Here is a 21,137-nt window from a genome sequence, read left to right on the forward strand (position 1 = left end):
TGATCGTAAAGATCTACATCCACATAGGATTGGTCGAGATAATTTACTATTTGTAGTTGAAGTTTACACTTACAAGGTTGTGTTTTGAATAATGAATATATGCTCATATTTATAGGCTAAAATATTTAAAAAATTAGTAGAAATATGATTCATTTTATACTTATAATAGAGTTATAATTCTTCATATTTATCCATATATTTGTGATTATCTCCTTCTTTATCGGGTATTTGATAGTTTTCAAGATAGCTTCAAATCTCGAAAAATCAGAGCTGCTATGCTATCAACATCGATGTTATCGTTGAATTTGCTATAATATTTCGATTTTCAAAGAATGCATATTTTTGTTCTCATGAGATAATGAAAATTTGGACGATCCATATGCATTTCACGCGGATTACGCGTGTTTGTGGTCGGCATTACACATGTTTTTATAATTTATTTATCATTAAACATAATATTGAAGGGGACGAGTTCCTACATAGTATAAATTGTTAATTTTTTGAATTTATGTTAACAGTGCGCATTTTATGAGTGAAGATTAGAAACTAATAAATTTATTTAATTTACTTTACGCATATTTACGTTTAATACTATATATTTATGTTCAACAATATGCAATTTTTTTGTGTTTAATAAATGTAAAAGATGCATTTGTAACATGAGTTTTATCTTATGGAAAATCTCAATCATAAGAAAAATAAAATCAAGAGATGAAATTTAACATTTCTTCTGTCCCATTGATAATACATAGCTTACTTTTTATTTTCATTTGTCCCATTAATAATTAATGACCTAGTTTTAAAATATAATAATTATGACATCTAATTCTCTTCAATTTTTATGCACAACTTACTTTATATTCTGAACAAGAGGTCTTCTCCTTACAAATCACCATTAATTACTTCACAGTTTAAATATTTTTTTAAAAAAAATTTGTGTCTAAAATAAAAGATTATTATTGTTGGGACACAAAAAGATATATCTAACCTCCTGATTTTGATGATACCAAAACTATTAAAAAGCTTCTATAGATTGATATTCTCTTTATAGACTTAAGTGTTTTAGTCCTCTCTAATTTAGACTGAAGCGGCAAAGACTGAAGACCAGTGTCTGAAGACACCAGACTGAAGAATGAAGGTTGTTAACTAAAGCAGAAGACTGAAGATACATGTTCAGCAGAGCCGACTGAAGGAAAGACACTGAAGTCTAATTGATAATACTCGGACTGATACTTTAGAAGCATCAGTAGGACAGAATCATTAAATGCTGAAGATAGGAGATCGTCCATCCTGACACAAAGCCTCGCCTGCTGTGTCACATCGGCTTACAACACCATCTCCAAGAAAGAAGACTTTACTTCTTTCAGACTCATGGGGATCAGAAACTTGAAGACTTGAGCCTAAATTCAAAGTTGTCTCACAACGACAAAATTCTGAAGACAATCTTCACCAACGGATCTATTCAAGACTTTGCCTATAAATAGGCTCAACGTTCAAGTTCAATCTTCACTGATTCAAGCACCTACTAAACCTCTGCCAAATCCGCAAGTCAGTTTACTCATACTTATCCATAGTTTAAATCGAAGAAGATAATACACTAAGCCAAAAATCAGTTATCTGATTATATATATTCTCTTAGAACCTCTAGGTAAATGTCAATTATAGAGAGGATGTTCTCTGTGATTTAGTCGGTAGTTTAAACCCATTTTCAACCGAGCGAAAAGAGTGTTTGACAAATAGAGTTATAGACGGTTGTCTAAACTCGAAGAGTTTTCAGCCCCCACAAGCAAGACAAGTGAAGTTTTAGCCTATCTTCAGTTGTAAGGTTTGTTGTACACCCGTAAGCACAAGCCTAGTGGTTGTCAATCTAACCAATTGACCGTGGATGTAGGATATTGATCCGAACCATGTAAAATTCTCTGTGTTTTTAATCGTTTTCAGTTGTTACTTTTCCTTTTATGGGCTAAATCATTATTTCAACTGAAACTAGTATAAGTGAAAAGAGAATTCTGAAAACTGACAACCTAACCTTCAAAAGGGCTATTTTGTAAAAGATTATTTTTCCGCTGCGAGTGTTATTGATTGAACTGACAAATCTTTGATTTGTCCGTGAGATTCATAATACGTATCTGCTTCCACTAACGCTAGACTGAAGCATAATTTGGATTAATTGTTTATTGATTTGCTTCTTGAACTAAACCATTTTCAAACTCAGTCTAGTGCTCACTCTCAAACTTGAAACCCCTTGACTGAAGTTTTGTGTTGTCTTATTCTTAGTATCAGTCAAGATAACTTCAGTTTATGAAAGTGAGTTTTTCAAAAAAAAAACTTTAAAAGTTTCAAAAGTCAAAATTAGCCATCTGGTATATTCTCTCCCCCCATACACCAGTTACGTAATCCTCATAGACCCAACAATTATTAATGTGACGGAAAAAAAATATTATACAATATCTAAAGTTGTGGGTAATATATGATTTCTTGTTATTATATATAGAAATGTCAATCCAGTCCGAAACTTGTGGGCTAATCCAATTAATCCGTTTACCCGCCCATCCGAGAGGGACTTGTTGTATATATTAATATTGTGTATGAATGGAGTTTTTAAACATAATCGACGCGCTGTGAAGAGGTCCCACGTGATGGGAGGGTAGTGCCCACATACAACTTAGACTTACATCTCGCCTTGCTACTAAACCCACCTGCTCCTTTGGTTTAGTATTCAATGTGGATCGTTATTATTTTGTCTTATTCAGAAATAATTTTCTAGTAAACTATAATAGTAATAAATTTTGCACCGCTAAACAAGTACACGACGTTATTCAAATAAAATCTTGGTGTTTTTTTCATAATTATTCCAGAATATAGAATTAATGTACCCCACTTGTGATCCAACAGGCCCACCGGATTTCTTGACGTCATTTTTGCCTTTAATTAATTAATTACTTATTCATATTCTTGTTTATGCTTTTAAATAATTAAACCCACCACTGATATGTAGTAGTAGAACTAAACTCTTACTACTTCAGAAGGAAGAAGAAAGAATAAAAACCATCGATTTCAAAACATAAGTTGAAATCAGATCACAACTCTCCTTATCAATTAAATATGTTCCCTAATTTTTTTATTTTTTATTTTTGGAATCTTTAATATTTTTATGTATAAATTAAACATGTTCCCTTACTTTTTCCTTAGGAAACCTTAAAAATTTATTTAATTCGAAATAAATCAACAATAAGAGTAATTTATTCAAACGGAATCAATGCAGACCCACGATAAAAATAAGATATGTATATTGGTATATAATTAAGTGGATTTGGGCAGAATTAAAAATTTGACAATAATTTATTTTATATGGACATCGAAATTTTATTGCTTAACATTTTAATCGATAAGTAAAATATTGTATTTTTTATATAACACAAGACGATGTCGTTTTCTTCTTCTAAAATCACGCTCTTTGAACCCCTACTACTCGCAATATAACATCAAAGATAAAGAAAACGACGTCATTTTTGTGTTATAAAAAATACATAATTTTAATTATAGACTAAAAGTAAAATGTCACGTAATGAAATTTTGGCATCTACATGTATTAACTAACCAAAAGATAGTGTTGGTTAAAAATCAATATTTGAGTATATTTCGTGTATTTACATGCACTTAACCCCAGCCTTTTCTATATTGTAATTGAGCTAGTATTTATTTTATATATATAAAAAAATATAAAAATATTTATGTGCAAATTAATGCTAGTTATACTATACGGGTGTGTGTTTGCTTTAAAATATAAGGAATGGGTCATCTCCATTTATCGCTTTATACCTCGTCTGTTTTGGCCTCGTTTGTTTTAAAATTGAAAGAAAAAAATTTCAACTGGTTTGGTTAATCACATGAGTACTTTATTATTATTATTATTATTATTATTATTATTAGAGCCGTTGTCTTTCAACGTTGATGTTGCCAATAAACTAATTCATGTTGACTTATGCAGGCATGCATGTATTCTACCTGTCTTTGGTTAATTTGAATACATTTCATGCAGATTTTTAATATTATATTTTTCCCCTTTTTTACATATTTTTTGTAAATGGGGAATCCAATCCATCCCCTTGTCAATACTTATTTGTCTTTATTTATTCCATTTGTGGAAAAGATGATAACTATCTTGTCTCAACTGATCGATTTATTTGACATTAATGAATTCAAATTTCAAATAAATTGTATTTCAGCAAACAAAATTGAAAAACTATCGAACAAATCAGTAATTATGGCCTATTTTGCAATTTATATTATTATTTGGTAAGAACATTTCACCTAATTTAATTAATAGGACCATCTCATAATTTGCTATTATGATTTTAAAAACATTCAACAGTACTCTTGTTAGAAAAGTGAGTCAATATTCTTGAGGCCAAAATTAAGCATTAAGTGTGAATTTTACAGACATTTCTATAGGTTTGACTCTATAATATCTAAGTGTGGTTTGCAAACTAGTGTATTTTCCAAGTGTCTGATTTATCATCTTGTATGGTCTACTGAATATTGCACAAAAATATGAATTTATTCAATGCGCAACACCACGACAGTCCCATGAAATAAAGAAATTAAAAAGAGAAGAAAAAAAAATATTGTAGAGTTTTAAAAAATACTGTGATCATGAATTAAACAAAATGTGTGAATTATACTATATTATAATCGCATTAGTTGAGTACTTATGATCTTGCATTTGGAATCTACTGTTGTTGACAACATCAAAACGTGAAGATTTATGGCAAAAATAAAGAAATCATACCCTGCACGAAAAGGTCAGAAAAACAACGGTAATTAAGCTAATCTAATTATTCAAGTTTCTGTCTCTTTCTTGAAATCTCCCTTCTCTTACCAAGTAAATCATTGATATGTCATAAGACCCACTTTATTATTTCAAATATCTGGGATTTAGGTTAAATTAATGTTCAAGATAAAATACTAAACGGGAATGCTAATTAAGATTATCCAAAATATAGGGTACGAATGTGGTAACCTAAATTATTTATTTATCCCTTTAATGTTCTATATATTAATTATGATGAAATTATTGGACGAAGGTGTTTCCCAATAAGTAATACTAGTAACTGATATCGTTGCCTCACCACATATAACATATATATTGTAACTGTTCTATAATAAACGCAATCATTGACAATTCTGTAGTGGGAAAGAAAAAGAATATTTGTCATAATCGAATTATAACTTTAGTTTCCGCCTAAGATCTTGATCTTATTTGCAACCGAATATTTTTTTAATAATTGTTCCTTCTGTTTTTCGGGCAAAATATTTTCGAACACGTCAAAGGTTACTTAATTAATACTCTTTTGGTCTTGGTACAAATGTTCCATTATTTTTAGGCACATAGATTAAAGAATGTGTAATTAATAGATAAAATGAGTTGGTGGAGAGAGAAAAATATTTGTAAAATTTGTAAAAGTAAATATATAAAGAGAGAGTAAGTGGTGGGCTCCTTAATTAATTAATCTTCTAATTATTTGTCAAAAAAAAATGAGCCATTTGTAATGAAATATCTCATTATAAAAGTGGGACATTTATAATAAGACAGAAGGAGTACTATATTACTCTCTCTGTCCCACTAAATATGATTTCTTACTTTTGGCCACAGTTATAAAAAAGAAAAATAATTAAAGGATAAAAATAATAAATAGTGATGGAACTACAATTTTTTATGTGAGAGAGTAGTTTTTTTTTTTTAGAATGAACCATTATTAATGTGAAATATCACAAAGGAAAGTGAATCATTATTAATGAGACAGGGGGCATGTGACATAATCCTTAGAAGTTAGTACTCCCTCCGTCCCATGAATCTTGACACGTTAGGTTTCGGCACGAGAATTAAGGAATTGTAGATTAATGTTTTAAGTGTGTAGGTAATAAGTGATAGAATAGGAGAGAGAATGTGATAAAAGTAGGAGAGAGAAAGTAATAATTGTTACTCCCTCCGTCCATGAAAGAACTTCCTAGGAGGGAGTGGCACGGGTTTTAAGAAAAAATATTGTTGAGCGTATTGAGAGTGGATAAAAGGTAGTTGAGTGTATTGGGAGTGATGAAAAAGTGTTATAATTGATATTGGGAGTTGTGAAAAGTGAAAAGTAAGAGGATTATAAGTGGTGGGGTATAGTCCAAAAATAGGTAGAAAATTCTTTTGTGGACGTCCCAAAAAAGAAAGATAGGAAGTTTTTTCGTGGACGGAGGGAGTACTATATTTAAAAAGGTATCAAGATTCGTAGAACGATCCAAAAATAAATATGTGTCAGGATTTGTAGGATTTGGGGGGGGGGGGGGGGTTGAGAGAATAGTTACTAACAAATACCGAAAATAGCTCTCATTTTGTTGCGGATTATTAGCCCAACTGTTTGGACCAATGACTTTCCAACTTTCTTTAATAAAATACACAATTTCGATAGTTGTGGTGTACCAACTTCAAATGTTGGATATTTACGCTTAAATGACTTGAAATAGTTTGACATACTTTTATACGTCGAGTAAATAGGGGTATTTTCTTTTAGTAGCTGCGGAAAAAACAGCCTTAATTTGAGTTTCACTACTTTCTAATTAAGGGTGATGGTTTTTGACATTTTTACTCTTTTTTCATATGACTTGTATATCACCTCATTTAAGTTAAATCAGAATATCTTCCATTTGCACTAACTTGGACATTGACACCTTGGCCATTCTAGATCACAAGAACGTGCATAATAAATTAGCAAAGTATTATAGTACATATATTATCTCATTTGAGGGTTGGCCAAAAAAAAGTTTGTAAGCGTTTTGGACAAAATAGATACGAAAAAATTGCATGCTCATCACATGATCCATTAATTGACGGTGTTAATCTATGCTTAAAAGTCTTATCTCATTACTGTTTTTTTTACACAATAACCTAAATGGTGAAAGATGATTTTAGGTCCAAACAAAAGAAAACCTTTTTTCGATTTGTTTTCTTTTCTTTTCTTTTTTATCCACCAAAAGCAAAAAAAAAAGTTAAAAAATTAATAACTTGTCTACATTCGTAAAGGCGTTTTCTTTCAACATTTTTCATTAATATATCATGCAATTATTATAATCTTGATAGTTGTAATAGTTGAGAGGCTAGGATGGAGTAAGACTAATACAAATCTTGAGATGTTGCAGTTGTAAAGTAATAAGTAGTAAATAATGCAAAATCACAAGAGTTGGGGATTCGTTGTCGAATTTCTAAAGGAGGACGAATCTTTAAGCAAAGAAAATGAAGCCAAAACCCCTCATTATACGGCTAATCATAAGAAAGCCATTCAGTTGATTGTTTATTTACAATTAAGAAAGCCAGTTATTATTTATTATATTAGAAAGAAAGAAGGAAAAAAAAAACATTATTTGTGGAACCACTATTTGTATAGTATAATTGAATGGGAAACCCCCTGCACCTAATCTTATTGTATTTTTTGGCACATTTCTCCAGCTGTCATTTGGTGAACTCTGTACATAAATGGACAAAAGGCCTCTTAATAATAGAATGAATTGGCACAGCCACAGTTTTGGTTAGCAATCTAATTTAAGGTCTAATCTCCATTTCTTGATAATTGTCATATTCTACTCGCCTAATTGATTATTAGTTAAACCAACAGCGGTGCTTCTTAGCGAGCTTATGAATTACTATGATTTAGGAGTTAAGTTTTTTCTTTCTTTCTTAGTTTTTTATTAATTGATTGAAATTTGTATCTTGATCTCACACCCTTGCAAAATAGGAGAAATAATATTGAACTGTAATGCTTGAGGTTATATAGGAATTAATTAAGTCAAAGATTAATAATGTCTAAGAGACAAACCCACGCACACACACGTACAACATATAAGGGAATTTACAAGGCGATGCCCAAATTGTCAATTGTTTTGAAATATTATCCTCTATTATTTTTCTTGTGACAATCGAGAGGTGACTTGAGACACTGAACATTCACATGGAGAATAATATGAATATGCATGCATGTGTGCGGTAAAACGACGTCGTGTTGTTATTGAAATATTGATGAAAAGGAAGTAAAAATTTACGGAGAAACACTTCCTCATTTGGGTTTGGGTCCTTCATGATCAATACTACTACATAATTAACTTTACATCCTAATTCACAGAAATCAACTGCAAATAGAAGTTAAATTTCTCTAGGCGAAAGAATACTGAGAGTCGTGTTGCAAAAGGAAGGGATAATTGGAAAAAAAATGCATTATTATGGTTAAATAACCAAAAGTTGTGTATATGGATCAAAACGATAAAAGAAAAGAATAATAATAACGTAAAAAGTAAAAAGAGGATACTAAATTACAATAGATGATTCAAATGGGGTATATAAAGGAAAAATAGACAATTACATTTCACAAAGAAGGCGTGGCAATAATTAGATGCATAATTAGCCACTTTCACAAAATCATAAAGAGTTAATGTGGTGGACCTTTCAGTTAGGTAACATAGGTAAATTGATTTAGATATCGAGAAATTGCGAGTCTAGTTAGTTCTGTCAGATTTCAATAATATACATATTGATTTCCATTGGGATTTGATATTGTATTAGTATCTCATAACTTGTTACCATCTGATACAATTTTTAATTGTCTTTGATTATTGTAATTTGCTTTGTCTTTTTACTATAAACTGACATATTAGGACTATTATTAGACTTTATATTGTTATAAAAGTAAAAAAGAAAAGAAATGGTGGTTAGATAAAAACTTAATTTAGCCATTGCGTTTTCCTCTCCTATAGGAAAAGTGCATTTTCATTTTCTTTTCTTTTTATGGGTATGAATTATTAGGTTTTGTACAATTGAGGTTTCAAACTTTTATTGTACCGACTTCTTAAATTTTGAGTCATTTGTTATGCAACACCAACATTATTCTTAAACTCTTGCAAATAAATATAATTATTTTACTTTTATAATTGAGATTTCCTCAATTTTTTTAATACAAACATCAATGTGAACTAAAATACATAAGTAATCTCTCGGATTTTTAATAAAATCGTTATTTAAATAAGAAAGATAACATGGGCATCAAGTTTGACTAAAATTGCAAAATTTTACGGTCCAAACTCACTTTTGAGTTCAGTTAGAAAAGGAACGACATCATTTTATTTTAAGTTAGTCCATTTCTAATCGATTTTAATCTACATTTGTTTATATCGTCTTTGTGATCGCTAAAAAATGGGGAAATCTCAATTACAAAATTAATTTGTTAAAGTTTGGAATGACATCGAAATTGCAAAATGAATATAAATCCATGATTTAAGCTTTTATTTGTACGCTCATCAGTGCGATGCTCGACGAATATTGAAATTAAATGACATTTTTAAATAAATACAAATAAGTTTTAAAAATAAAATAAAATAATTCATACAAATTACTCAATAAATCCGAATTAAAAAATGCAAAATTTCAACTCTGTATAAAGTGTAATGATAATTATAATTATTAAATAATTTAAATCATTTGATAATGAAAATTAACATTATACATTATTATTGTAGAGAATTACATGTTACAATAAATAAATATTTTTGTACACAAACATGTTGTAAAATTTTAATGAAGAGAGAGAAAATAATTTTTTTTAAAGCCTACAATTTATTCATTTTAAATTTATTTTTTTATGATTTTTATATCATATTAAATATTTTGTCACTAATTTATATTTAAGACGCATATTAAATATTTCTTCATAAATTAAATTTGACGATGTTTAGAAAAGAATTAAATTATATATAAAAAATAGAGATAAAAATAGTAAAAGAATTGGTGAGAAAAGAGAGAGAAACAATAAAGAAAAAATAAATAAATGAAGGAAAAGAATTCCTCTTTTATATATATTATATAGATTTTACAATTTTTTGAGGAGATTTATAGCAACCTTTAGCGCATCTGATCAGTATGAGTCATGAGTCATTACGGTATATCAATGCAACCATGTCATAATAGATTAATAGTTAACGCACGAATCACACTTACCAAAAATTGTTGTTAGGAAATATGTCCAAGAAAAAACAAATATCAAAGCAAACTTTTATAATGGCCCTCTCCAAACAATTCTTATTACCATTTAACCCTAAATTTGTGTTATGGAGTATATGACTTGGTTAATCTCTCTCTCTCTCTATATATATATATATAAATATACTAATATATATGAGAAAGTTTTATGAAAATACAAATATTTTTAGAAAAAGGAGACCAAAATGTATACAGGATTCGAATTCCAAAAACCCAAAATGTTCAACAAAATTATTAGTATGTTCAACCGCATTTACTGATATGTTCAATGTTTCTCCATTTTCTACTTATATTTGTTTCTATGGATATTAATCATATATATCTATATATATATATATATATATATATATATATATCTATATATATAATCATATATATATATATATATATAATTATTTTATTTTACCACATTATCCCTACCCCAATTAATTAATTAACTCTAGCTAGCTCGTTTATCTCCTGGCCAACCAAAACAAAGAGATGAAAGTGGGCGAAAAAACAGAATAGAAGGCGGAAGAAAAGTTAATGGGCGCGGAGGGGTTGGTGGTGGGTGATGACTGCTGAGTTCACATTATATTTATTTTATGCAAATGGGAGTAGTTCAACTTTGGAATATTTTTCACCCCCTAGCTCACCGATATTTGTGTTTGCGCACTTTTTATTGGGATAATTACTAAAAATAATCAAATCCCGCTTCAATATAATATTATATATAAAATAAATCAACAGTTATGATCCATTCTACAATTTCAACCCCATTTTTAAAAGTTAGTAATTAAATACACAATTTATATTTATTTATTTATTGCAATTAAAACCCATACTCCATTTGTGGTCACCGCAAAATCAGATATTGTGTGGAAATAAGCAATTAATTTTCTATTTGTTCACGAATATTGCAATTAAAAATATTGTTAGAAATCGCACATCACCAAAGTTGACTGAAGTTGCCCTACCGTATGGTTAATATTTTTGCTCTCTCGCCAATAGTTGAATTGTTCCGATAAATTATTTAAGGTATTTTTCTATTTTGGAAAATTAGATATAATTAGTTTCATAATATCATATTTGAATTTGATTAAATGGATACATCCCAATGTTCAATCTCAAACAACACCACATCGAATTATTAGTCCTGTATAAATTTTGGCCTCCTCCTGTAACAAAATATATCTCAAATAATGTTGAACCATTCAATCTCGAAAAGTCTCAAACCAATTTAATATCGAATAACCAAATGCTTCCTAAATAAATAAAAGACCATAAGTTAAATCAAAAAAATTGACTCAAATTGTGCAACACAAATTCTTCATGGCTTCTAATAGCTGCATCGACAAGGGATGCCAGATGTGTAGCGCTATGATGCTTGTTCCCGTGTCACTACAAATTTTCAAGGGAGGTGGTTGGAGTAGCAACAATTCTCCAACCGATATAAAGGTGAGGAATAAGAGTTAGAGCTGTAAATAAACAAAGTTACTAGCAAACTATCAAGTTTCGATTCGAAAAAAACTTGTTTAGAACTTGATTCGATAGTAAACGATTCGAGCTCGAGCATGTTAACACTCGACTCATTGAGCACGCGAATATATTCAGATTCGATTGTTCGGGAATATGCTCACAAACCTTCTATCGAGCCTATAATTGAGTTAGTGCATGAGCATTAAATGAGTTCGAGCTCAAGTAACGTATTAATTAAGATCAAAGCATATTTTGAACATTTATCAAGCTTTTCGTAAGTTCTTAACAAGCTCGAACATTATATATACGAACATCTAATGAGTCGAGCTCGAATTCAACATTATCAAGTAACACACAAGTCGAGCTCTATAAGTAGCCGACGAGCCAAATTTGAACATCCGAATATCAAAAGAGTCTAGCTCGAGCCTGCTTGTATTTGATTGGACTCAACTCATTTACAGTCCTGATAAGAGCTTGATCTCCATTCATCTCCCCTGGCTGAAAGAAAGAAGAAGAAAAAAAAAACTTAGAAGTTGCATTTGAAATGAGTAAACTTGTTTCGTTTATTAATTATCACATGATCTTTTAAAATTAAATGTTTTTTAGGAGATTTTTTGTGCGGGCGTTTGTATAGTACTAATCAGTCACATACTCTGATAACACATTTACAAGTATTTTATTAGAGGGTGTTCGGTTTCGCGGATAAGATATACTTCCTCTGTCCCTCAAAAGTTTGCCCCAAAAAGAGCGGCACGAGTTTTAATAAAAGTCGGTAAAAAGTTATTTGATGTTGGGGTCATGTACAAAAATAGTGTTTAAAGGGTTGTAATTGTAAAGTTAATAGTGTGGCCATGTACAAAAATAGAAAGTAAGGAGATTGAGACAAACTTTTGGGGGATACCCAAAAAAGGAAACTGAGGCAAACTTTTTGGGAACGGAGTGAGTATAAGATTTATATGATTGAAGAGTGCTTAAATAATACACCAAATTCGATTAGAGTGTGGATCAAGTTATTCATTACGAGCTCAATCATGCAAACCAAATACTTGATTAAGCTATATTACTTTATCAATTATGTCTTATCATTCAAATTAAACGCTTATCTAGAGTATGTGTGAGAGCATCTCCAGCCCTTGGCGCTTAGAGGTGGCACTAATTGGTGGCCCCCACCTTAGCGCCACCCTTCTCCAGTGCATTGGAATTATAAGTGACGCTAAAGTCTTCGTTTCCAAGTAATTCAATTTTTACTCTTCTATTTTAAAATTCAACATTTCATTTAAATTAAACATTCAACATTTCATTAACTAAAATAAACTAAAAATTACATAAATTTAAATCAATCATATGCGCCTCATCACGTCTTGGAGCATGTTATTGTGCACTGTCAATTGAGCCTTCGACATACCTAAAGTGTCTGTGTTGAAAATTTTGTAATCTAGCTCTTCCCTTCATACTTCGGCTTCTCGCAGCCTGGCCTCGACTTCTTTGGCTCACACGTCGGCTTTTTTGGATTTTGCCTCGGCGATGGAACTAGTTTGAATGACATGTTACTTCATGCTCTCGGCGACGTGTTCAAGTGACATATAGTACGTCGACCTTTCCGACAATGATTCCATCTTATTCCATTTTCCTTTGTTGCGTTTTGTCGCTTTCTGGCCTTGGGGCCTCGTTGTGATGCTTGGCTCCGAGGATGTTGAAGTGGTTGCCCCGTCCGAGCCCTTGGACTTCTTCGAGGAATGTACATCCTCGCCCTGAGATGCGAATTTCTGACATTCATGCAAGATATGCCAACATTTGATTTGCTTGAATCTCGCTCCATTGTTGGATTCGTAGATTTCTTGCGTGACTTCAGTGATTTGGTCGTCGCTCATCCCGCTTCCCCAATGGCCTTTCCACTTGTCGTATACAGCCTCCCAAGCTTTAATGTTATTTTGAAACGTTGAAAGTATGATTTTATATGCCTGAGCTCACGAGTAATAGTTCCAGGTGGCCTTCTCGCGTTGTATTTTTTCGTGATGCTACCCCAATATTCGGTAGCCCTTTGACCATCTCCCAATATGGAGTTGTGGGTAACCTCCACCCACAACATGCATATGAGCTCCGACTCGGAGGAGATATAGTCACTGCGGGACCCCTTTGACGCCTTCGGCTTCACTTCGTCGGCAATGGACGGTGGATTCGCCAAGGTGGAAGGTTGCATGTTGGCCTCGACCACTTTAGACGCTTGGGAGAAAGGAGTGAACCCCATCATCAGGTTGGTACTCGAAACACCCGCACCTTGAGAATAATTCTTGAAATATTCGTCGAAATCTTTATCCATGGCTTGAAATTTAGAAGAAATTGAAAGTGTATAGAAAGATGTGTTAATGTGGAAAAAAATGTGAAATAGGTGTAGTTTTTATAGGAAAATGAAGTAATTAAAAAAAAAAGGAAAGAGGTTGCCATCCAACTGCTAAAAGAAAAGAAAAAAAAAATCAAACGTTGAACGGTCATTTTTCAAAAAAAATAAATAAATAATTTTTTAATTTTATTTATAGATTTCACGTGTTTCACTCACCCTTTCTCTTTCACGTCGAGGCACGTTGGCTAGTGCCGCCCTCGAGCCAACCCAGCGCCGTTCACCCCCTGCTTGGTGCCGCTTCGAGTCGGCACCTCCTTTATGGGCTGGAGATGCTCTGAGTATCTTATTAGAATATGTGAGCGATTCGCATCGTGTAAACTTTCGCACATAAAAAATTGTGAATATGTATCTACTTTATCACAAGTTCGCATAAGAAGATTTTAATGATCTGAATGCTCAATGAGTTGCGAAATTAATACGAAGTAAACTTAATTACCTCACATTTGAGGCCTAATACTGAATTACTTGCATTCAAGAGAGGAAGATTCTTTCTTCTCTAAGATGTCCATTTAAGGTCACATGTCACAAATAATTTGTTGAGATTGAACTAAATATATTTCAACATATTCAAATTGTAAGGGTTCTGTGTTTTTGCACATATTCATAAAAAAATTATATTCAAATTAACCCTTGATAATAATGTACCTTTAATGACATAATAATTATCTGGAGATAGTATGTTTTAGAATTGAAAATCACGTTCCTTTAATAATTGATAAAGACATGGATGATGATAGTGAATAATATTGAATTTCAAAATATCGATTAAAATACAAATAATTAAAACCACATAAAATAGGAGGTAGTAGTATCTTTTAGTACAATTCTGGTTCCTGCATTTTCTTGAAAAAAATATCCCACCCATCAATTTTATGATTAATTTCATAAGGGATCTTGAAACCCAACTACCAAAATTTTATGGACATAGCAAAAAACTTGTCATTCTCATATTATTGCAAAGATAAAGACATGTATATTTCATGGTATAATTAAATTAGTCCGAAATCAATATGGGGCCGAATTGAAATAACCACAAAACAACAAGGACCACCCTGCAGAAAAAATCCCAATAAATAATCTATTTTTTGTTATTTATAACTATTTTTGGTTTTCATTCTGTTTACGGTTTCCATTTTCTCTAAATTCCGATTTAGTTACGTAATCGAAACTGATATAAAAATCACAATAAACAAAAGCGGGTCGAGTCCGACACGGAGTCGGTGGAGCAGGAAAAAGCAAACCTCACTGCAGAGAAACAAACAAAACCCTCTTTATCTCTCTCTCTCCCCTTCTCCCTGTCTCCGGCGACTATCCGGCCACATTTTACCGTTATGTAAGATTCCGGCGATTCCACCGCTTTCTTCCACCTTGACGCGTATTGCAAGCTCCCCGCTGCTGTTTGCATCTAAAACCGCTGCTTTCATTGCAAGATAAATTGAGTGATTCGTTTTTCGCGTTTGCATTGTTGGAGCTAGGCGCTGGAAGAGTCTGTACTTTGAGCCATTGTCGTTTATCGGAGTCTCTGCGGTGCTTCGTTTACGGTTCTCTCGGTTTTGTACTGTGTCGGATCTCGATTCCCGGAGGTGAAGAACTGAGCCGAATCTGATTCTATCTTTTGTGTTTTTCTTTTTTTGCTTCGTTCTCGGTGCAGCTTTCTGTCCAATGATTTATGAATAAAGTCATGGACTTTTGGTTTTTATTTTAATTAATGTCCAATTTCTTCTATTAACCTTTTTCTGTTAGCTTATTTTGCTGAATAATTAAAGCTTAAGCTTCGGCTTGCTTTAGCAGTAAATACGTTGTTCCTCGCGTTGATTTTTGCATCCGAGTTTGCCTTTTGACTACATTTGCTATGAGAAGCATATGAATTAGGCTCAAATGTGAGCTGCGAAAAATATCGATCGGTTAAAGTAGAGCAAATTGATCTTCTTAGTTTCATCGCCTTAACAAGAATGCGGCTTATTTTTCGTATTTGAAGTTCCTTTTTTGGTTACATTTTTCTTTTCTTTTCTTTTTGTGTGGGTGGAAAAGTGGAGTTTGTTCACTGATGCAGCCTATTGATGTGAAGTTTAGTGTTAACATTTCGTAGTTTTCTGTTTCAGAGCAATAAGCTTTATTTTGTTTCCTTTATCACCCTCAAATTTGTGCTTCTTTCTCTTTAACATTGCCAATTTGGGTATTCTAGATTTGGTCCTTTCAAGGCAAATCTTTTAATTTCCGTTCGATTTGTTTGCCATTTTTTTTACAATTATACTTTTCTGGGTGATGGGGGGTTTCTCTAACGGCGGTGGTTAATTTTTTTTCTAAAGTTGCTTTTCTGCTTTCAGATTGAAAGCTGCAGATTCCTGAAGTCCTTTCCTTGCTGGATATCTACCTTTTCTTCTGGGTATAGCTTTCTTGCTTTTGAGGTACTGTGATATACAGAGGAATCCGCCTTTTTTCTTATCTAATACTCCATGGTTTAGATATTATTTTTACAGGTATTGAGATGAATGGTACTTCAAACAATCACAAAAGTCGCAACTTTGAAAAGACATATCCAGGATGCTTGGGAAGAATGGTAAACCTGTTCGAGTTGAACATTGGGATATCTGCAGACAGGCTTCTCACTGATAAACCGCACCGAGATGGTGTACACTCGTTCCACTTGAAATTTCTTTTACGTTTTATATTTTCCTTACTGAATTCTAGAGTTCTCATCACTGGATGAATTATTTCTGTTGCAGAATTATCTTTTAAGGGTTTTTTGGCCCCTAAATGTAATTTTCCTGTCACTTTCATTCTGATCGATTGTATGTTTTTGAATCTTACCTAATTATTTTGGAAACGGTTGCTGGGTTTTAAATTTGTTGCTGATATGAATCACAATTTGAGCATCCAATTCTTAGTTGCTCTATTTTGAACATCTAAAATTCTGGGCGATATGCCTTTCTTTAGGGCCTCCCTCAACTTATTTATCTTCTTTCCTAAACGGGCCATTGAAGCTACATTTTTAGTAGCATTTCTTTAGCAGACCATAATGTGATCTTGCTAACTTACATAGTTTCAATTTATTTGCAGGTTCGCCTGTCTCAAGGAGCAGATCAGATGTATCAAGTATGGGCCCTTCCCTTGATCAAATTGAAGAAAAAGTGGTAACTGAACTATCACTGTGTCTGAATTAGAGAACTTTATGGATATTATCCCCATATGTTTTCCAGATTTTGCATGGACGATATATTTTATTCCGGTGTGTGGATTGCAGATTGTATCTGAATATCCAGATACATTTTCAAACAAAAGAACAAATGTGACGCCTGTGAAGATGCTCATTGCGCAAGAGATGTGTAAAGAAGTGGATTCCAGACGTAGTCCACCTAATTTAGTTGCGAAGTTGATGGGGCTTGATTCCCTTCCACAACAGGAACCTGGCTCAGCAACGCAAAGAAACCATTCTAAAGGTCATCCTCGACGTCATTCAGAGATACCTATGAGTAACTGGGAACAACAGAATGGATTTTTTCATTATGTGGAGCCAGATGAATTCAAGGATGTTTATGAAATATGGCAGCAATCAAAAAAACCAACACGTAAGGGAAGATATGATGAAACTACCAAGGACAGAAAGATGGCTTTTGTTCGTCAGAAATTTGTTGAAGCAAAACGCCTGTCTATGGATGAAAAACTTCGCCAATCTAAGCAATTTCAAGACGCGTTAGAAGTTTTGAACTCCAATAAAGACTTATTTCTTAAGTGTCTGCAGGAACCAAATTCCGCGTTTTCACAGCAACTTTACAATCTGCAGTCCATCCCTCCTCCGCCCGAGACAAAGCGTATCACTGTTCTTAGACCTTCAAAGATGGCTGGGAGTCTTGATGCTGCTGGAGCTGGGAATAGAGAAGAAAAACAAATGGAAAAGTGTGCCTTTGTTCAGCTGAATGGCTTGGAAAAAGGCCATCTGGAAAATTCCCCTTCTGCAAGTTGGAAGAATTATGAAAATCCTACTCAACCGACTCGAATAGTTGTTCTGAAACCAAGCCTGGGAAAAATACTTGATGATAAGGCTGTGGGCTCTCCACAATCCCAGTCAGCAAGGGTACATGGTGAAGAGTTTTTCGGGGACGAAGAAGACAATGAAAATCAAGAATCGAGAGAAGTTGCAAAAGCAATTACCCAGCAAATGCGTGAAAAACTTGGTAGGCACCACAGAGATGAAACCTTGATTTCGTCAGTGTTTTCTAATGGCTACGTCGCTGATGAAAGTTCATTCAATAGATCAGAAATTGAGTATCCAGCTGGTAATCTCAGTGATTCAGAAGCTGTGTCACCTGTATCTAGGCACTCTTGGGATTATGTCAATAGGCTTGGCAGTCCATATTCATCGTCCTCTTTTAGTAGAGCATCTTATTCTCCAGAGTCGTCAGTTTGCAGAGAAGCAAAGAAACGTCTTTCTGAAAGGTGGGCCATGATGGCATCTAGTGGGAGCTGTCAAGAACAAAGACATGTTCGGAGAAGCTCCAGTACATTGGGTGAAATGCTTGCTCTTTCGGAGACAAAGAAGGTATCTTCACCTGGGGAAGAAGGCAGTTCCAATCAAGAATCCAAGGATGTAAATTCTCTCTTATTCAGTGAACAGAGGACAAACAGAAATGTGGATAGTTCAACGATAAATCTCACGAGGTCAAAGTCTCTGCCTGTATCATCTAATAAGTTAGGAACTGGGCTACATGCTGATGTTTCAGTTTCTCAGAAGGATAAAATAGAAGTTTCGAAGGAGGACAGAAAGGTAAGAAGTTCCAAATCATCATTCAAAGGGAAAGTTTCAAGCTTTTTCTCCTCAAGGAACAAAAAGGCTAGTAAAGAAAATTTCCTTGCATCTGATACCAAAGATGAATGCCGCTCTTGTCCTGGAGACATTATCAGTGGTAAAACTGAAAGTCTTATCGACAATGGTCATGACTCTGTACCAGCTGATCTGCTTGAACCACCAATTAAATCATCTTCTTCAAATCTAATTTTCAAGCAGGGCCTGATATCTCCGGAGGTAATTTCATCATGTAATATGCATGACTGCTTCAACTGTTTATCTTCTTGATGCATACTATGTGTGTGTTACAGGTGCAAAATTAGTTACATGAAATAAGTTACAGGATGCCTAGCTGTATCAATCACTTGCACCTAAGTGCTTCTTTCACTCGCACCTAAGTGATTCTTTGGACTTTCTACACCCATTTTCTTTGAGATTCTCTTGAATCTTGAAGAAAATTCTTATGGCTTCCATCAAGATGATAATTGTACTGTTTTCATGGGAGAACATATAGAGTTTTTGCAAAAATCGAGAACTGGCTTGGCTATTTGGTGATCATTAAGAAGTTATAGGATCATGGGTGGGACCAATGACAGGGAAGAATTGCTTAGAGTCTATCAAGATGATAAATAATAGAGATGTAGCTAGTGAGGAAAGAAATATATAGAGTCCCTAAGTAACTTGTGATGTATGTTTATTAATTTTGCCTATAGCTTTACCTTACTGGTCATATGCAAATCTGTTGGTATTTGTCAAAAGTGGCTTTTTTCTTGCTATTTTTGAGTACTTAGTATTGCAGGATGCTACTCTTCTTTTATAAGTTTTGATTACCAATATATTTAGTTTATTTAAACTGTCAGTGTAGACTTATCATGTGTTCCAACATTTGCAGGCAGAGTTTTCTGTGTCAGAACCAAATGTATCTGGAAATCTCACTGAAAATCAGGACCAGCCTAGTCCAATATCCGTTTTAGATCCACCCTTTGAGGAGTGTGATCGCACGATGAAAGTGTTTCCCCATTATGGCAAGCCTGATCAACATGGTACAATTGATGTTGCCTGAATTTTGCAATTGCTGCATTTTCCCTTCCCGACAGTATTCGTTGTTAATTATTTTGTCCGACCATCTTTTCCAGGATATGAGATGCCACTTAATGCAATTAGTTCGAACTTGATTGACAAGTCACCACCTATTGGTTCCATTGCTCGCACACTATCATGGGACGATTCGTGCATGGACACAGCTTCATCATACCCCATGAAGGAATCCTCTATTGCCCAAGGAACAGAAGAAGGAGCAAGAGAATGGGTTCTCCTAGTCGAGACATTACTATCTGTAGCTGGGCTGCAGGGTGAGGTGCCGTCGAACTCATTTTTGGCAAGATGGCACTCGCCTGAAAGCCCTCTGAACCCATTGTTAAGAGACAAGTACATTGATCTAAATGACAAGGATACAGTGCATGAGGCGAAGCGGAGGCAAAAGAGATCAATGCAAAAGCTTGTGTTTGATTGCGTAAATGCAGTGTTAGTGGAGGTGGCAGGATACGGGCCGGGTACCGCCCAACGAGCCATTCCATGTATGGAGTCCCACACAAACATATTGGACAATGCGTCATCAACAATGTTGGAGGAGGTGTGGGCTCGGATGAGTGCTTGGTTTTCTAGTGAGGTGAAATGCGATGGTGGGGACGACAACAGCCTGGTGGTTGAGAGGGTGGTGAGGAAGGAGGTGGTGGGCAGTGGGTGGGTGGATCATTTGAGATTGGAGGTGGATAATTTAGGTAAGGAAATTGAAGTGAAATTGCTGGAAGAGCTTGTGCAGGAGGCAGTCATTGAATTGACAGGTAGAGAGTGACGAGGCATTTTTATTCTTTTAGCAATATGTATTTATACTCACCTTGTATTGTTTTTTGTATTGTGTTTCACACGACAATGGTCCCCCACCCCATCTCCAATTGTTCAGTTAAGTGATGCAACTTGTCCCAAATATGCATATCCCATATTGTGACCTCTTCTGTATATTATTTGTATAACTTGTTTAATGGTGATAGACATATGATATGATGTGTTTGTTTTTATCTCTGGATATTACCACACACTTTAGAAACTATAAATGTGGGATTGGACGTGGCTTTGGATCCTCACCTGTTATCTTGTTAGGTAAACTTTCATAAATCAAACAACTCGACCACTTAACGTCTCTCTCTCTCTCTACCTCTACGATGTGAGAGTGGGGGCCTATTTTAAAGTTTTAAGATTTGAAAAATGAAGAGAAGAGACAAGAATAGTTATAGGTTGTCTTGGGTATGAACCTGATAGATCACGTGAGGGTTTGCTAGAAAAGTACAAATTAATAGAAGCCGAAACACAATGCATTAAAGGAAGCAACGATTTGAATGTATACCTTTTTTCTTTCTAGTACC

General features: G+C 33.7%; 1 protein-coding gene across 3 annotated transcripts; it reads left to right on the forward strand.

Moving 5' to 3' along the window:
• The first annotated feature begins 15,033 nt into the window (after positions 1-15,033).
• On the forward strand, positions 15,034-20,792 carry LOC131000289 (uncharacterized). Of its 3 annotated transcripts, none has more exons than XM_057926142.1 (7): positions 15,034-15,511; positions 16,256-16,314; positions 16,409-16,558; positions 16,989-17,062; positions 17,173-18,951; positions 19,607-19,757; positions 19,851-20,792. In XM_057926142.1, exons 3-7 carry the CDS (start codon positions 16,417-16,419, stop codon positions 20,567-20,569), a joined length of 2,865 nt encoding a protein of 954 aa, XP_057782125.1. In that variant the 5' UTR covers positions 15,034-15,511; positions 16,256-16,314; positions 16,409-16,416; the 3' UTR covers positions 20,570-20,792. The 3 variants fall into 3 exon arrangements, with proteins under 3 accessions (XP_057782125.1, XP_057782110.1, XP_057782119.1); XM_057926127.1 differs by having other exon boundaries at positions 15,050-15,511; positions 16,256-16,336; XM_057926136.1 differs by having other exon boundaries at positions 15,050-15,511; positions 16,394-16,558.
• Positions 20,793-21,137: the final 345 nt, after the last annotated feature.

Source organism: Salvia miltiorrhiza, chromosome 1 (assembly GCF_028751815.1).
Source record: "Salvia miltiorrhiza cultivar Shanhuang (shh) chromosome 1, IMPLAD_Smil_shh, whole genome shotgun sequence".
In the NCBI taxonomy this organism is placed as follows: Eukaryota; Viridiplantae; Streptophyta; class Magnoliopsida; order Lamiales; family Lamiaceae; genus Salvia; species Salvia miltiorrhiza.